Source organism: Notolabrus celidotus, chromosome 17, assembly GCF_009762535.1.
Source record: "Notolabrus celidotus isolate fNotCel1 chromosome 17, fNotCel1.pri, whole genome shotgun sequence".
NCBI lineage: Eukaryota > Metazoa > Chordata > Actinopteri > Labriformes > Labridae > Notolabrus > Notolabrus celidotus.
The window spans coordinates 18,866,309-18,885,364 of NC_048288.1; the positions used below are offsets into that span (position 1 = coordinate 18,866,309).

The 19,056-nt window shown below is 41.0% G+C and overlaps 2 protein-coding genes across 2 annotated transcripts; both read right to left on the minus strand.

Annotated features, from left to right (window-relative positions):
- Positions 1 to 224: 224 nt before the first annotated feature.
- On the minus strand, positions 225 to 8,830 carry nrros (negative regulator of reactive oxygen species). The gene is made up of 3 exons (XM_034705804.1): positions 8,536 to 8,830; positions 4,935 to 5,049; positions 225 to 2,255 (listed from the first exon to the last, which is right to left on the minus strand). Exons 2-3 carry the CDS (start codon positions 5,034 to 5,036, stop codon positions 303 to 305), a joined length of 2,055 nt encoding a protein of 684 aa, XP_034561695.1. The 5' UTR covers positions 5,037 to 5,049; positions 8,536 to 8,830; the 3' UTR covers positions 225 to 302.
- A 4,935-nt stretch (positions 8,831 to 13,765) lies between these two features.
- fbxo45 (F-box protein 45) lies at positions 13,766 to 19,053 on the minus strand. Its single transcript, XM_034706379.1, has 3 exons — positions 18,467 to 19,053; positions 17,259 to 17,615; positions 13,766 to 14,654 (listed from the first exon to the last, which is right to left on the minus strand). The coding sequence occupies exons 1-3, from the start codon at positions 18,791 to 18,793 to the stop codon at positions 14,469 to 14,471; spliced, it is 870 nt and encodes a 289-aa protein (XP_034562270.1). The 5' UTR covers positions 18,794 to 19,053; the 3' UTR covers positions 13,766 to 14,468.
- Between the last annotated feature and the right edge of the window lie 3 nt (positions 19,054 to 19,056).

Sequence of the window (19,056 nt, forward strand, 5' to 3'; positions counted from 1 at the left end):
TCCTCTGCTGCTTATAGCAACAGCTTGCATCACACAACTTCTGCATATGTTCACACATACACCCACACACACTCTCTCACACACACACACACCAAGTCCCACAACAACGCAGCCACACTTTTACATCAGGTATAAGGATGAGGGTCTGGTGTTACACCACACTTTACCAAAACAACAATGTGTAAACCCAGTTATTCAATATGGATCATGTATTCATTCACAAATGAGTTCACAATTCATCCTTTTTATTTCCAACATACACTCAGCTACACTCCTCACACAACGTACAGTTTTATGAAGTCTCAGTACGAGGTGGGCTTCAAACACCTCTTCTTAATGGACTTCTGGAGAATTTCTGGCCTAAAGGTGAGGAGGAAAACAATCAAAATGGCCACAAAAAACAGACACAGAGGCACAATGAGCAGAATCAACCAAAGTTTAGATTCCCCCTCTTCCTCCAAACACAGAACCCTCTTTAGGTGTTGGACTCTGTGTGTCCTTAGGAAGTGATCCTCGCATTCAATATCTGATTGTCCGACCACGTTGATGGTCTCAAATGTCCTGAACCACTCCGTCTGGCAGCAGTTGAACGGATTCCCTGTGAGGAAGATGGTGTGCAGTTTTGGGGCTAATGTGTTAGCCTGAGCTGAGGGGATGGTGGACAGTCTGTTTTCCCTCAGATCAAGAACTTTCAAGTCCAGATCCAGAAGAGAGGGCGGGATGTGGGTGAGAGAGTTTCTTGAAATGTTTAAGAACTTCAGACTTCGGAAATGGGAGAAGTCAAAGTCTTGTTTTTCAGTGTTTCCTAAACCTAAATACTGTAGCGTGCTTCTAAGACTCTGTAAGGACTCTTTTAGAATGAGTCCAGAGTTATCAGAGAGATCCAGGTGAGTTAAAGACAAACCAGCAAACGCAGACGCTGGAATGCTTTCCAGGTTGCATCCCTTCAGGTAGAGCTGCCGAAGGGAAACGACGTCTGTCCAGTCGACACAGGCCGAGGTCATGTCTGTGCTGTTCTCAGCTTCATGAGGGCGGCAGATGTTAATGTTGTTATAGCTGAGATCCACTGACCTGAGGCTGGTCAACGAGGAGAATAATCCAGAGGGTAACCGTGTAAGATCATTCAGGCTCAGGTTAAAGTACGTTAGATTACCGAGAACAGCCAGCCCATCGTCCTCTGCTGTAATCTCCCTCAGCCTGTTGTTGCTAATATCCAGCTCGTACAAGCTAGCAGAGAACTGCTCAGAGTTGAGGTTTAACGTCTCCAGACAGTTCATGCACATTCTGAGTCTGGACAGTGAAGGCATCTTCTGGATGAATCCTTGAGGGAAATACTCCACCAGGTTGGCCGTCATGTCCAGGATCTCCACAGAGGAGATGTCACCGTGCAGGTCCTCGTCCCACAGCTGAGCCGTCACATTGATTTTCGTGTGTTTATTCAGATTGTAAAACTCTACCGTGGAGGTGGAGTTGAGGATTGTGTCGTTCTCAGCCAAGTCTTCGTAAAACCTGACGCTGTTGTGGGAAAGGTAAAGGTTCTGCAGGCGGCTCTGGTTCGGCAGGAAGGGAAAGAAGAGCAGTTTGTTGTCTGACAAGTCGAGCGTCTCCAGCTGGAATGTAACGTTCGTGTCCGGTCTGGAGATGAACCATTCGATGAAGTTGTGGCTGGCGTTGAGGACGACTAGCTGGGTCATGTGGAAGTCGGTCAGGCACGGCAGGTAGTTAAATGCCAGGTTTAGCCGCTGCAGCTTGGGATTGCTGTCAAATGCTCCGTCGATCTCGAACATGACGTTTCTCTGCAGGTCAAGCTCTTTGAGCTGGTGAAGATCTCTGAATGAGGTCTCATCCAGTCTCTGCAGGAGGTTTCCAGAGAGATTCAGGTACTCCAGAGACGTCAGGTTCTGGAGGAGGGTCGTAGCCATCTCATCATCGAGCATGTTCACAGAAAGATCCAGTACTCTGAGTCTTGGCAGAGTCTTTAATGCTTCACTGGTTTCTTGGTAGCCCATATGAAGGAGGTTGTTTGCTACATTGAGGTTTTCTAACAGCTTTGAGTCTTGAAAAGTGTGTGATTGTAAGTTCTCCAAGCTGTTACAAGCTAAGCTCAGAGTATTTAATAACGGGTAAAAGAGGAGAGAGTCGTCCTGTAGTGTTTGGATGTGGTTGTTGTACAGCTGAAGCTCCTCTGTGTTGATGGGGAGTCCAGCAGGTACTGAGGTGAGCCTCCTGCTGTTGCACAAAGCCGATCTTTGGATCTGCAGAGAAAAGACAAGACGACATAGATGGAGGTTCGTTTGTTGTTTGGGGTAGAAATATTGGGGTTTCATTCAGATAATGTACGATACTATGGAGGTCTCTAAATGGTGGTCCACTAACCAATGTATGTTGACCTAGTGGCCACGTTCACCTCTTATAAACACGCCGTGAATTTGGCAGGTAGCTTTCTTTTGAAGACTCTTTTGAAGATTGTCATAACTTAGTTTGACAATCTTATTAAAGGTGTCATTCTCTTAGTTTACAGTCATACTAATCTCTCTCTGGAGATCTCTCGGTCAGACTGTTCACCACTTTTTACATAGTACAACTCACCATAACTATTAAACAGATTGACATAAACATTCTTAAGGACTATAACGTATGAATTCAAATTACTTTCCACAAACCGCAGTCTGCTTATTGGGAAATGTTAGCATGCTATCAGACTGAACTGAATTGGGGAACCAGGTAAATATCACCTATTAATCTAGAATGCTGCAGCCAGACTTATAACCAGGTCCAGCAGGTGAGAACACATTACACCCATTTTAAAAATCATTTCATTGGCTCCCAGTCCGTTTTAGAATTGATTTTAAAATGATGGTGTTGACTTTTAAAGCTCGTAGGGGGTCAGCTCCAGACTACATTGCTGACCTCTTTTAAATCGCTTTTAAAAACTCACTATTTTAGACTTGCTTTTTATTGATTTTGTGGTTTTTTGCTTTTTTCCTTGTTTTATTACTACTGCTGGATAATGACATGCTTTTAACTACTGCATACTGCTTTTTAAATTGTTTGTAAAGTGCTTTGTAATTTGTTTTGAAAAGCGCTATATAAATAAAGTTATTATTATAATTATAATTATAATTATAATTATAATTATTATTATTATTATTATTATTATTATTATCAATTATCTAAATTTTATTGTAGAGGCCAAGCCAAAGCTTTAAGCCACTGAAGCGCTGCACCTGGATTACCTATTTGACGTGCTGCATGCCATGCTTGATTAATTCAAGTCCAAGTCATATTTTCATGTCAACTCTTGGTCTGTTTATTTTCCATGAAATGAGCTCCAAAAGTGTCCAATGCACAACATTTCAATGACAAACGGCCACACATAACTCCAGCAGCACCATGCTGCTTCAGCAGTCAAAAACTGTTTCCCCTTTCTGGGTGAAACACCTGACCACACAACAAAGGTTCCTTCCTACCTTCAACAGAAGTGACCATTAATAACCCTGTACGATCTTTGATACAGACACATGTACCACGTAAACAAATTCATTCATAATCTGCCTTTACAGGGATTATGATATAAAAGGAGATGGGGTTTTTGCTTTGGTTTTCATTAGTGATGACTTTTGTTTCATATGGGCTACTTTAAATAAAGAAGCAATATCCTTACAATGTATGGGAGGGGATTATGACTACTGAAAGGAATTATGAGATTAATGTCAGAATTCTGACTTTTTTCTTAAAATAAATTAATAATACATGTTACAAAATGTTTGTTTGTTCACCCGCCCTCCATAACCTTTTTTAGTGGCCCTTACCCTCTTTTGTAATAAAGAGCACAGAATCAAAATGAATGAACAATAAAACTGCTCACAAAGTCAAACACTTTATTTTAACAACATCATTAACTAGATTCTCAAATTAAAAAAGGAGTAGAGGAGTATGAACATACATAAATTCTTCACACAACCCTTCACTCAGTAAAAACATGTAAAGACTAAGTTAAACATCCTTTGCTCACCTCTACACTTCTTCAAAATATTTAATCAATAAAAAACATTTAGCATGTGTTAACCTTGCACTTTGTTTAATGCTCATTAGTTCTCAGAAAAAAAAACTGTAACCACCAGTGTAAGTCATATCCCCTCAGACGAAGTTAAGATGTGGTTTTGTTTCCTCACCTGTGAGGTGCATCGGCAAAGATTTCTCAGCTGATAGTGAAAAAACTTTTCTCATACTCCATCCAGAGTTTGTAAGTCCATCAGTGTGACAGGTTTTTATTATTTATTCAGAAATGTTTGGTGGTATGTTGTAAAAAATAAATTTTTGCTTTTGCTTTTTTGGCTGCTTGATTCATGAAGTAAACTACAGGCCGCATTTCATCCAGTTACTATATAAATCAGCCATAGAGCCTCTAGACCGAGCAGGAATGAATGATATCTTCATCACTTTCTCAAACAAATACAGATCCCCTTGTTTTAACAAACAGCAGTTTACCATGAATGTTGATTTGTCAACGTTTTTCCAGAATGGATTTTGAGGCTACACTACAGATGTAACTTAAAAGATCAAATCTGCAGTGTTTGTGAAAAATTTGCCTTAATGTTAATAAAGGGATCACTTCCCTCTTTCCCTTCCTGATGAGGCAAAGTAGGAAATATCCAACACACAAAATGTCCCCGCAACATGTGTAGTTTGCTTCACGATATTCACATGAACGTGTGTACGCACAATGAGTGTTTTATTGATGTCAAATACAAAGGAAAGCTGAAGTTCCAGAGTTTCTGAACCTGAATTTGTCTTCAAGTTCAAGCTTAATGAACTCTGATGTTAAGCAAACCAAGAATGAACAAAGAAAAGTAAAAACTCATCAGTTCTCTGTCTCATTTTAAAGATGAGGTTTTATTGAATAGAGATTAGTTAAAAGAGAGTGGTCTCACCAGCTGACATGGTCCGTGCTGTGGATGACCTGAGACCAGCTGCAGGAGTCTCCACAGGTGTAACAGGTTGAGCAGGAGGAGAGTGGACCTCTGGACCTGCATCTTAACATCCTCACTGTTTAGATAAAGACAGACAGAGAGAGAGAGAGAGAGAGAGAGAGAGAGAGAGAGAGAGAGAGAGAGAGAGAGAGAGTCATATATTTTTATTCAGGAGGTTTCAAACATCGTTATCATCCATTATGTCGCCTGTTGAGTCCTAACATTACATGTTTTGATTGTATTCAGCAGCTTGCAATTCAGCATTTAACTGTTGTAAAAAAAAGGTAAAAAACCCCAACTCAAACCAAAAACAACAAACAAAATTAAAACCAAACTTAATAGAAAAAATAGGTCAAGACTGCTCCTCCTGTTTCAACACATCATGATGAACGTGTGATCATCTTTTCACCTGACTTATTATGTGCTAACAGTCTTGTCCCTGTAACTCAGTCACAACCAGGGCATAAACCAACTGTATTAGCTACAGAGGTGATAGTGTTCAGGGTTTCAGCAGTTAGTGTTCTTTATCTGTAGTCAAACCTGAATAAGTTGAGGTTGGATCATAGACTGTATAAAATATGAACGTAGTATCCGTGACGTCACCCATCTGTTCCTGAGCGCCATATTGGAAATGCGGTGTTGAGCCGCATTTTGTAATAACGGTGCATTTTGTAATAAACGTCCAAAATGTAATAACTTTTTCATTTCATTTTGTAATAAGCCGCATTTTGTAATAAACTGCCGCATTTTTTAATAAACTGCCCCAACGCATTTTGTAATAAATTTTGCCGCATTATGTAATAAGTTATTACATTTTGAGAAGATTATTACAAAATGCGGCTTTATTACAAAATGAAATGAAAAAGTTTTTACATTTTGGACGTTTATTACAAAATGCACCGTTATTACAAAATGCGGCTCAACATGCGGAAATCAACCAGGCATAGGCTGTTTTCGAAATGGCCTGTTACATACTACCTACTACGTATTGCCTACTACATACTGCGTTTGATTTTAGTCTGTAGTATGACTGTTCTGTTCGATCTGTGTTGCAGTACGCTGAGCCAGACGTCACTGGATTTCTGGTTTTGGAATGCGGAAGTAATAAATGGCCAAGCTGATAGATAAACTGCTTCTTTAGCATCACTAATGATTTAAAAATTTAAGAAGTGGTTTATATGTAATTTAATAATTTTCACAGCACCTAAAAACTGAGTACTTCCCTTGAAAAAAAGAAGAGGAAAGAAAAAGCAGACGTGCGCTGTGCATTGTGGGAAACAGTACACGAGGCAGACTGGTCCGATGCATACTGAGAAATTTCATCTGGGGAGTTTTGGCATACTGCAGATTTTGCTCTTGTTCACATACTACAGACTGAATTTTGGCCAAATCAGTACGTACTGCTAGTATAGTAGGCGGTTTCAAAAACAGCCATAGTGTGACGTAAAGAGGCGGAGTTTGAGCCTCCTAGCCAACAGCTATGTGTTCCCGACCAGGAGTCAAGTCAGTCATGTCCTTATTTGGGCAAAAACTTGTAATCTTAATATCTTCTGAACCATCGCGTTAGAAAAAAATTCACCCCCCGTACAGTGTGTGCTGATAGAGAGATTAGATACATAGAGCCAAGCTGTTTTTTGAACCAGGCTGTAAACATGTTTATTAATGCTGCAAAGATCGTCTTTTTTGAATTGGTGTCTATGTGGTTTCCGGTGTTTCTGCAGCCAGCCTCAAACGGATTCTTGATGAATTGCAGTTTTTAACACTCCCGCATGGGCTGCATACTTTGAGACCAGAGGTTGCCGCTTGGGTTGGTTACAGTCAACTTGTTTAACATCTCTAAGGTGTAGAGAGTGACCATGTTAACTGGAGACTTTTAGCAGAATGTGTCCCTCACAAATGCCTCAAGTTTTTAGAAAGTTAAACCTAGGAATGAGATGTAACTGTGTGTTAATGTTTGTACGGTGGTAAACGTCAGTCAGGTGGTCTTGAAGAATAAAATGTTGCATGGTCAAACATTTACATTGGATAATGTGAGTTCTGTATGTGTCCAACAGTTTAAAAACATGGGCATCTGGCTGGATCAGCATCCGTCCTTTAGGTCACACATTAACCGAACTGAAAGTCACGGCCTCAGCTTGTTTTTCTTTACATGAATAAATCCTTCCTCACAGAGAGATACAGAAAAAAATATTGTGCAGGCTACAGCATGGCTAGTTTTAGAAAACAGAGACACTGAAGCCTGTACTGAAATCTCTGCTTTATAACAGGTTTCAAACTCACCATTGTGACCTGTATCACTCTGTAGTCAGGTCCTGGTCCCAAGTGTGGTCTAAAGTTTTTAAACTTTTCAAGCTACACAGTCAGAACTCAGCTTTAAAGAAATACAGAGGTTTAGAAGCTAACAGTGAAAGACAGCTTTCAGTATTTCTGCTCACATTATATGAAATTAGTGACAGCTAAACTGCCGCCTCGGGCATTAAGTCACGTTTTTAATGAGGTAGTGTCTGAACTATTAAAAGGAGTTGGTTGTAACTGTTTTAAAATGTAAGAAAAATTAAACGGGGTCTGGTTTTGAGAGTATGATTGTGTTCATGAATGTATCTGTAACTTTTCTAACATTGTTAAAAAAATGTGTTTATTATATTGTCTGACATAACTGCAGGGCAGCCCTGGAAAAGAGACCTCCGTCTCAGCAGGTTGGGGTTAGAGTAAAATAAGGGATAAATAACAATGAGAAAATGCATGTTGGTTTACAGATAAACATTAAATAAATAAATGTGTAATATCATAAATTCACAGTGTGAAGCAAACTGAATAACGGGGTCTTTTGTTCCATTTTGTCTTGACACACCTTTCATTTCTGCACATTAGTAAAAGAGGATATTTTGAACCAAGTTTTTAAAGCTTTACCCATTCTTATTTCATTCACAATGTTAATTTATTCTCTTATTTTGATCATCTTTAAAAATATTCATCAGTTTCTGTTGTTTTTTTTAGGCCATAGTTGCAGAGTTAGCCGCAGAAGTGAGAAGTTTCACTGGACGTAAAACCGTTTTCTCAAACATACAGAAGCGATGACATAAACACAACTTATCTTACAGCAGGACTGCAAAAATGAACAGCACATGATTCAAATTATCAGAATATATGACAACATTGATGATGATTTTGCTTGAAAGTAAAAATCTGACTTTTAAAAATGTAAAAAACTATTTAGTCCATACATGACAGGACATCCATTAAATGTGATATAAGGCAGTTTATTGATATGAATCTTGATTTCAAATGCAACATGTCTGAATGATCGGTGAGAATGATTTAAGATTCACAGCAAGATAATTTTTATGCAGAAACTAAATGCTGAATAAATTTTGTTGTGACTGTCTCATGACAGTCACAACAAAATTCAGTTTGTCCAGGTCAAACGTTCGGATATCTTGACTTAAACACACCAAAGATTAACGTTCAAACATTCTGGTTCTAGATGCAGAGTGCTTCTTCTTTCGGTCTCAGTCTCACTGCAGACTGTGGTAAGAGTTCAGTGCACGGTGCGTTTACTTACTCTGGTGGTTAGGTGTGGATTTCCAAAGCCACTGACGGTTGATCCCCTGACCATACCGCTGGTTGAGTCTCTGCTGCAAAGCGACTTTCTGATGGGTGACGTTCAGCTGCCCTGAAACTCTGAAGACTCTTCTTACTATTCACGGAAGCAGCAGCAGTAACGGAAACGAGTCACATGGACATGCAGCAATCAGAAAGAGGTTCTCAGGCCCGGGGCCACAGGAAGAAGAGAGCAGCTCCTCCAGCAGCAACAGCCACAGCACATGATAGAAACACTGCTGCGAACACAAATGCACAAGTGACACCACAAAAACCAGCCAGAATACACACCCTTCACACATTCACACCCTTGACTCGCTCCGATCAGAGGACATGCTGCAGAGGAAACCACTCAAAACACACACACCCTTCCTGCTGATTATGTGAAACACACAAGCACAGACACACATAGACTCAGTGTGTGGATATGTATGAATGCATGAAGGAACAACATGCTTCAAACATCACATCACAAACAGGGAAGCGAGATTAATGGATCACACACAAACCAGATGAATGAAACACTGAGAGATAGAAAGGGCGGTTATTAATATTTAACAGTCAATTAGATACGTTCACATCGTGTATGATTTAAATAACCAAGCACTTTATCCTTCCTGTCTTATGTCTTTGTTTAAACTCTTGATGTTGACCTGTGTCTCCTCAGCAGTCAGCCCATGGTGTAGGAATCAGGAATCAGAATCAGGAAGTGATGGTGCCGTCTTTACAGGTTGATCTGTTTGTGATTCCTTCCTGATTTCACACAGATCATCTTCTGCTCTCACTTCTGACTTTTTTGCAAGTTCAGGTGGCAACAGGACTCTTCTGTAGAATCACCCTGATGGAGCAAAGATGGTTACCAACCATATTTGGATGAGAATGTTGTTCAGGAGAGGAGAGAGGGGTTAGCAAATGCTAAGTTGTAAGTTAACAAAATTTCCTCAATAAAAAGAATTGAACAGCTGAAACCTCAGACGGTCTTTCAAACGCCAAACAACACATCCGCAGCCTTGACGCCTCAGTAATCCCAGGTGACCCTGGTCTAACTCCTCCCCTGTGTTCTGGTTTCTGTGACTCATAATGGGACCATGATGCACTAAATGAAGATCATGCATCAAAACCAATAAATCCCTCTGACATAAGTGTTATTTCCTGGGTGGTGTTGGTTCGTTGGCTTGAGGGGCACAAGTGAGGATAAAAATATGTATAAACCAGCGATGAAGAAAGGACTGCGGCTACAAGTCAGAAAAACTACAGATAAAATACACAATACTCTACATTCACCCATCATACCTACAACACTGTGACACTGAGTCTTAAAGAAAATATTCAGTGATGTCACAAATTTATGAAGAGATGTTATGAAGCCAAAAGATAGAGGTCACCATTTTGGAAACGCTGACTCCAACTTACTTCCTGCTAATCTAGAAACAGGCAAAGAGGTGCAGCTGAGGGCATAGCCTAGCCACCTTGCTAACAGCTACAACACACCCACCTGCCAGTCAAAGAGGCCACACTCCTAATCATACATAACTTTAATCCTTAATCTAGCCCATACAGTTGTCATAATAGAGAAATTAGCTCTAGAGATGCAAACTGTTTTCGTACCAGGCTGTAAACATGTATATTTCTGCTGTAGAGTTGGACTTTTTAACATGGGACTCTATGGGGACTGATTCATTGTAGGAGACAGCCTCTAGTGGACACCCCAGGAACTGTCCTTTTTGGCTTCATTCTCCGACACCAGAGATTGCTGCTTGGCCTTCCACCTCTTTGCCTGTTTGTAGATTAGCAGGAACTTACTTGATTTCAACATTTTCCAATATGGCGAACATCTTGGGGCTTCATAACACCTCTTCCGAAACATACAGCCATAAAGAAATATACAGGATACGGTGGTAATCAGTCCAGGGTTCCAAACTTCTTAGGATTTGCCATTTAGATATTGGGATTTGAGCATAGACTGTATAAAATATGGACGTAGTATCTGTGACGTCACCCATCTGTTTCTGAAGCGCTGTTTTGAGGCCAATTGTCGTCAGCAGCCATATTGCTGCTGTCCATCCAGTGTGACGTAAAGAGGCAGGCTTTGAGACTCCTAGCCAACAGCTACAGTGTTCCCGCCTGTCAATCAAGTCAGCTGTGCCTCTCATTGGAAGACTTGTAATCTCAATGTCTTCGAAATTGCCGAGTTACAAAAAAATCTCCCCCTGTACAGTGTGCTGATCAAGAAATGAGCTATCCAGATTACACTTGTCTTTTGTACCAGGCTGTAAACATGTTTATTTCTGCTGTAAAGATTGGCTTTTTTGAATTGGTGTGTATGTGGTTTCCGGTACTTCCAGAGCCAGCTTCAAGCGGATCCTCGATGAACTGCACATTTTAGCACTTCCTCATTGGACTCATATTTTTAGACCGGAGGTTGCCTCTTGGTTTTGAGCTTTTGATAAACTTGCATTCTTCATTTTTCTGCATCAATGTCAAGTTCAGAAGGATTCTATTTTCCTTCTGAAAACATATGACAAAGAGCATCCTCCTTCCATCCTCCTCTGATTTCCCTCTGAACACGAACAGGACTCTGTTGTTTAAGATGACCTGCATGATATGCAGAGGAGGATCTCTGCCCTCTAGCGGAAGCAAACTTAACCGCATGAAAAAAATCACAGGAAAACTCTGAGACAGCACAGCAGTATCATTTTGTTATTTTTAAACCAACCCTGACAGGTCTAGGCATGAAGTGTCACACAACAGATAAGACATTTAAAAGACAGAACGTCACCTCAGCTATCTCCATGTCTGTTGATGTCTTATAATGCTAATAATAGGGACATAAATCCAAAACTAACAAAGTCAGCTGAGGACAGCCTATATTTGATGTGTAGTTGTAGATGTGATGGATTGATGGTATGAAAGTTATGCTTTATACTGAGCAGCTTACACAGCTTTAAATAGCTTCTCCATGCCTCAGATGGGTTAACTTGGGCTCACACCACCCACCAACCAGAATGATTAAAGACAGACCGACAAGCGTGCAGGGTCAGGGCAGCGGAGGCTTAAAAAAAAAAAACTTCTTGTCTTTGTGATGAAGTGGATTGCTTTTTGGCATTATTAGATAAGTGTGTGTAATAAGTGTGTCACATCCTTTTGATTTTGCAGAGGCGTCATTATGCATCAACACAGAAAACTGTCCAACAGAGAAACACAAAGAAAGGTCACCTTTTTTAAATTTCTACTTAATTGTTTCATTAAATCCTGGACTCTGATTTGTCAAAGCCCCATGACAACAGTGATGAATGCTACGCAGCAAAAGTAATATTAGGGACGGGGACAACCTGATCTCACATGTCATATATCAAATTAATCTGCACATTTCACCTCTGCCTGTTGACACAATTTTTTGTCTTCGTCTCAGGCTGGTCTTCAGAGTGGGAAATAATGACAGTTAACGGACACAGATGTGAGAGCAGCCTGAGGCCCTACTGGGGCCCAAGCATCTCTGATGGGGAGAAGTGAAGCAACATCCTGTCCTGCAATCCAGACAACAGCAGCAGAGCTGGTGAGAGCATCTGTAAGCTGCTGATCTCTATAAAGCGGTAGTGATAAAAGCAACAATGTTCTAAGTTGTGAGATTTGCCTCATTAATATTTAAAGATGAGTGAACTGCAATGCTCTGAGGAGGAGAGCTGAATGAGGATAGGAATGTCAGCAAATATTCCTGCAGAAGTCCCGTTCACCTTGTTTGACGTTACCTTCAATATAAAAGTTCAGTTTAATGAGAATTAGAAGAAATAAGCAGGATCATGTCTGTACTTGGCCCTGAACTGAGGGTGAGACAATACCCTTCTGCTCAGCATCATGGACCTGCTCTCCCTGTCAGGACTCTAATTTGCATGAACACCCATTGACTTCATTGGTTAAAATGAATTGCAACATTGGCGCTACAAAGTGAATATATATTTATGACTCTCCAAACATGTTAAGGTTATTTTCGCTCATAATATTTTACATATTTATGTGACGGATCAATAACACTCCAGTAGTTCATGCAGCAGTAATCTGACCCCCTGTGATGACTAAAATACTTACTCAGAGGTCAATTCCCAGATTATATTAAGACTGAATCACTTAGTGAGTCACTGCTAAATCTGGCCTTACGTGACCTTCATATTAACTACAGTAAGTGGCAAAGCAACTGCTGCTTCCAAAAATGTACATTGCTTTAAAACCATATATCGTCACCCTATTAAAATAATGGCCAAAGTCATTTTTTTAAGTTTTGGGGAAAACACAAAAAACCTTACCAGATGCAGAGCATATGATATTAATTAATCATTTCAATCAAAAAGGCCTTGACAGTGGATGACTGTTGACATACATAGAACGTTGTGTGTCAATTATGCAACATTAAAGAATAAAGTGACTTTTCTGAACATTCTAGTGTGACTTAGGCAACTTTAAACCTGGCTTAAACTGCCCTTTCATAGTGCAAACTCAAAACTGAAATTACTCTGAGTTAAATGAAACAAATGTCAGGTAAATCAGATTGGTCAGGAGGCAGTCCCTTTCCTCACTTCTCCAAGTCTTCTTTGCTGGGTTTTTATTAAACTTGTCCTTTAATACCATAAAGCAAACTCAAAACCTAAATAACTCTAATATAAATTGAACAAATGTCAGGTCAATCAAACGCTGAGGAGGCATGTCCCTCTCCTCACTTGTCCAGCTCTTCTTTGCTGGGTTTTTGTACCTATCCCCGCACTAATCAGTTTATCCCCTGAATCTTCATTTTCGGTCATCGCGATTTGCCTAACCCTCTTGAGTCACCCTCTTGAACTAGGCCATTGTCCTATAGGGCACAAAGAGCATAATCCTTTCAACTAAGGATTAAGGCGATTTTACCAGAGGTGGCCAGAATCATCAAGAAATGATTTAGGCCAAAAACTCATTTTTGTCAAAAAATGACTTAGGCCATTATTTTAATAAGGTGACGATGTGTATTCAGAGGGCTTTGCCCTAAAAGTAAAAATACTTAACTACATACAGTGCCTTGTATGGATGGACACCAAAACAGGAATTTAGACACCACAAAAGCCTAATTTCTGCAGCTTTGTGTTTATATTCTCTTTTATTAACATGACACAAACTGGAGACATGATGTGTAACTACACACCAACAAAAACACCAGACCATCGTCATTCTGCGGCACCATGTAGACTTTATTTTCAGGCCTTATAACCACACAGCTTCTATAGTACCATTAATAAAACCAAGAAATAAATAGTGTATAATACTACGGGAGCACATTGAAAAGGACACACATTAATATGTTACACATTTACCTTTCACCAGTACAGGACAGGTGTTTTTAAAATGGCAGCTTGTGCATCTGAATTCATGCACATGCAGAACGGTTGTTCCGCATGTCATCAAAAAATATTACATCAGGTCATAATTATTTGGCGTATAACTGTGATATTTATCAGTAATAGTTAGACTGTGATTCTGTTAACTCGTACAACAGATAGCTTTAAATAACAACTACTGATCACTGGTTAAAATGGTGTCTCATAGTGTAGTTTGGCCTCTTTCAAGCAGACTTCCAGTTAATGTGTTTGCCTGAATCTTGTCGGTTTAAATAATGTTCACCCGTCCTGTGAATAAAACAGTCCAGCAGCTAAAATGTAAAAGTGGATATTCCCATGTTTGTGACAGTCCCTGAACACTCCTTATCCCTGTAGTTTGTCCAGACTTCAGCCGAACCCTTCATGTCGGGCTGCAGGAGAAATCAGTGCTTTAGTGAGTGTGAAAAAGTGTTTCAGTCCACTTTTCCTTCAGAACGTTCTAAACAAACAGGGTCTGCAGTCTGTAAGTTCTCATGGCGGACAGGTTGCTCTGCCTCTACCCGTCCAGAGGATTCCCCAGGTATACCATGGTGACTTCAGTGTTTCCATAGACAGCAGAGACAGCAGGGTACAGGCAGGCTTTGGGCAGTCCACGGAACGCTATTCCAAGAAACTCAAAACCTCTCTCGAAGGCTAATGTCTTGTCGTCCATGTCCAAGATCACTCGTATTCTCTCTCCGATCTGTGAACAAATGCAGTCACATCCGATTAGAGAAAAAATACCCTGAAATTAAGACATGTCTAAAAAGGCAGCAGCAATAAGTTACATAATAAAAGGAAAGCAGAACTAATGAAAAGTAGACAGAGAGCAGTAAAACATTTGATTCATGACAACAGTCCAGTCGAGTTAAACTGCTGAACCAGTTGTGTCGGTGGAGTCAAATTCATGATTTGATAAACAGAAAGTTATTATCTGCCACTTTTGCCATGGTTTCAATATCACACCTGCCATGCTGTTGTAGCAAACATAAGTACTGTGTGATCATTTTGTTATGACTGAATCCTGACTGTGATGATATACAGAACAACAACATGACCTTGAATGTTATATTACTTAAACATTCAGGATGTAATGATGCGATCAACTCAAGGTGCGATATGATTCACAATTAAGTATAGTAATGGCATCCTGTACGGCACATCATCCAAAGTTCTCCATGAAATGAACTCTGCTGCACGCCTCCTCACCTGCACCTGCTCCCGGGACCACATCACCCCCGTCCTCCAACATCTTAATTTGCTCCCCGTCCCCTACCACATACAGTTTAAAACCCTCCTCCTCACCCAAGAAGCCCTCCACCATCAGGCCCCTTCCTACCTCACACTCCTTCCCCGTAACCTGCGTTCCTCAACCTCCTGTCTCAGCCTCTCAGAGAACCAAGCACCGAACCTTGGGGGGACAGAGCCTTCTCCATAGCTGCCCCCACCCTCTGGAACTCACTCTCCTCCCATATCCAAAACTGCTCTGACCCTTCAGCATTCAAATCTCTTTTAATTTGTGATTGTACTGTTGTTTTGTTTGATCTGTGTTATTTGTTTTTTGCTTGTATTGATTTAAACATTTGTACATTGTCTTTGAGTTTCTGAAAAGCGCTATATAAAATAAATGTATTATTATTATTATTACAAGTAGGATTTTCTCAATATTTTATGAAGGGTGTAAGTAACCCAGTTCATTTTCTAACTTTTTAGGAGAGATTGTCTCTTAAACCTGTTATGTGTAGGGATGCACCGATCCAATCCTGGTATCGGATATCGGCCAGATGGGACTAGCTAGATCGGATATCGGTGACAAGGGGACGATATATAGTGCCGATCCATATGGCAGATCTATTCATCTCAGTTCTATGCTTTTCTGTGTTTACTACAGCCATGTGTGTCTCCTACGTCATCAGCACCAGCCGGTCTGTGCATTTTTGCCCGGTTGAATTGTAATTGTAATATCTGTTGATTATGGAGATTAACCCACCAAACTGCTGGTACACATTTATAATCTCTTGAATAATGATACTGTCAGTTTAAAAATGTTTATTTTATTTTGGTTTACAAAGTCAGAAAAGCCTGAAGTTGTCAAAACATGATTCTATCCTCACATTAAGGAATAGAGATTATTAAATTAACACCGGGATCGGAACGGCTAGTATCTGTATCAGCAGATACCAAAGCCCAGGTATCGATATCGGGTCCTAAAAAGTAGGATCGGTGCATCCCTAGATATGTTGATGCTTTTATTTTACTTTTTTTTTTTACTGCCTTACATTTGGGTTCATTCATTTACTGCTTTGAAAACAAACATGCTTTTATTCTGAAAGGACATGAGGTACTTCCAATTAATGGTAAAGTTAAAGAAGTAGGGAACGATAAACAGTTAAAGTGTTGGACGCATCAGTGCCCTCTGTGGAGACAAACTCTGACGTTGTTGTAGTGTTGTCTGTTACCCCTCTCTCTCTCTCTGGTATTGGGACACCATCATCCACTAGTTCATGGATAGATAGATGTTAGTCATATATGTATAGAAATAAAAAACTTAAATGGAGGTCAAATCTTCAATCTTCTTTGTTGGGCGTCCCAGGTGTCATCTACGTGTAGGAAACAAACACTGGCGGTTCATCCTCAGCTGTAAAATCGTACCCTGCTGTCGCTGCCATGTCTGTACGCCTCTGTTCTACTACAGACTGAAGAGACATACTGACGTCCAACAAGAGAAGTCAAACGCAGGCAGCACCCTCTGCTGTCTATAAAAGGATATCATATTCATTTTTCATCTCTCCGATTTGAATCGTCTCTTATGTGTACAGACTTTTTAACTGTCTCTCGTGGTACTGTTCCATCCCTGAAACTTAACATACAAACTAAGGGTGGGTGGATCGATCTCAAAATATTGATACAACAGTGCTACGACTTGTTTTTGAAGATCGATTCTAGTGCCAATATCGATTCTAGTGCCAATATCTATATCGTTCCCTTGAACACACTTAGTTCATGCACTCCTTGCTTCTCCACTGCTGCTGTCCTGTGTGCTCAAACAACGGACAAACACGTAACACCACCAATTTGTTAAAACATATAAAAATCCACGTCAAAGAGAACTCTGAGTTTCAAGAGAAAAGAAGGGTGGAGGAGGGAAATGCTTCAGGCAGAGTATTTGTTGTTTGCATATAAAAACTGTCCTGTGTTTTAACACGCATGTAATACATCAAAGTACATAAGATACTTTTAATAATAGAAAGTATCAGTATTAGTATTGATATTGGCGATTCTGGACAAATATGTCTGTACATCTCACCTGATATTTGGGTGCGTTGTTACACTGTGGGAAGTTTCCGTTGACCTCCCCGTTGTGGAGCAGGTTGTTGTCCACCAGGTTCCAGCCCCAGCTCTGGTCGTCGCTGCCAAGCAAAGCTACATAACCCTGACACTGCATGGCCGCCCGCTTCGTAGCAATGCCTATCACCGCCACTGTCCCCAGAGGACCCTCCCACCAGATCTCCCAGGCATGCCTCCCCTCCGAGAAGCCGATCTTTCCTCGGGCTCCGTCCGTGCTCTGGGCGATGGGGTTGCGATGGAGGGTGAAGCCGTTCTTCTTCACGTAAACATTGCGGGAGCAGTCATGGGAGCTAAGAGCATGCTGGTAGGCCTTCAGCTGGAGAGAATGAGAGGAGAGAGACACTGCTGTAGTAAACAGTTATGACTAAATCTGTTCCACCAACAGACTGTAGTGGACTAAGATGACGTAATGTCATTTTTATCAACAATGTGGCAGCCTTAGGTTTGTTGTGGCCATCTCAATCTTTGTTTTAAAGACCAAAGTGGCCACGTTTGGGTTAAAGGATGGCTATGCATTAATGTCCCTCCCTTCTACAACACAGGTTCCCATGGTAGCAATTAATCTGGCAGTGGATACTTTATAACTGCCTGTGATTGACAAGTGGCTGCCTTGGTGATGTCACGGATGTCTTGTTCAGTGTTTGGTTCCTTTAAGACTTTGACATACATTTGTACGCCACTTTTTCCAAATAATTAATACCCCAATTTATGTCAGATACATTCAGCCACAGGTCTGTAAAACTAACCAAGATAATCCCAGGATTTACTAATCCCCATCTCCTCTACAGCTCTTTCCTCTTGTCCAAATATGGTCCCTTCCTGTTCTAAGAGTTCAAGATAGTGTTATGGAAAATAAGAAATGGTTTCATGAAACCAGTTCCCCTAATACTAAACCCACTTTTATTTATGGTGCACAGTTTTTTTTTGTCTAGGGTCTTGTGTGGGTTTAATTGTGTGGGTTCTAACACTTCCCCACCAAACTCCATTAGATAATCTGACAATTCTTCTTCTAAAGAAGACTGGGTATGGTTTTGTCCTGCAGAACTGTCACTCGTGGATCTATCCTGCAGATCCACTTCCTGACATGCATCTCCTGAGGAGCACTGAATATGCAGATGTCCGACCTCAGTTTGTCATCAATCACAGTCTATATAATGGTGGATCTACCTTTCCTCTGTAGGTGGGCAGGTTGCACAGGATGTCAGATCGCATAGCTTCATCGCTGAGGTACCGGGCAGAGAGGCTGCGCCACACCTCGCTGTTTTCATCTGCCAGGATGTTGTTCCAGTGCCAGCAGACCAGCGTGCACGCATTCAGGTCGGCCAGCTCCAGGTATGAGAAGACATGCTCCAGGACCCGAGCTGGCAGTCTCCCCGCCACCCCTGCGCCTCCTCCGGCTGCAGCTGTATATGGAGAACCGGCGGAGCTGCAACTGGCTGCCGCGGCTGCGCCCAGACAGGAGGAGCCTCCCCCTACGACGGCCGCTGCAGACATTTCACCCCCTCTGTTTACCGAGCACACCGCCAGAGTGGATAGTTTAACCTAAAAGCCTTCAATGGGTCCTAACAAACGTGAAACGACAACATTGTGGCTTTACAATCACCTGCAGAACGCACTGAAATCACAACAGCAGGGACCCGACTCTTCCCACTTCAATGGCTGAATGGAAGCGATGCGTCAAGGTCCTGGAAGATTAAAGAAACACTCAATATTCAGCTTCTAAAGTACTGTGATCATTAATCTGCATTACTAGTGGT

Coding starts and splice junctions, on each gene's coding strand:
- fbxo45 (XM_034706379.1), bottom strand. CDS start 18,793: ATGTCTGCAGCGGCCGTCGTAGGGGGAGGCTCCTCCTGTCTGGGCGCA. Junction 17,616..18,466: donor TGCCCACCTACAGAGGAAAG/GTAGATCCACCA, acceptor CATTCTCTCCAG/CTGAAGGCCTACCAGCATGC. Junction 14,655..17,258: donor ACAACGCACCCAAATATCAG/GTGAGATGTACA, acceptor ATTTGTTCACAG/ATCGGAGAGAGAATACGAGT.
- nrros (XM_034705804.1), bottom strand. CDS start 5,036: ATGCAGGTCCAGAGGTCCACTCTCCTCCTGCTCAACCTGTTACACCTG. Junction 2,256..4,934: donor AGCACGGACCATGTCAGCTG/GTGAGACCACTC, acceptor TTTTCTCTGCAG/ATCCAAAGATCGGCTTTGTG.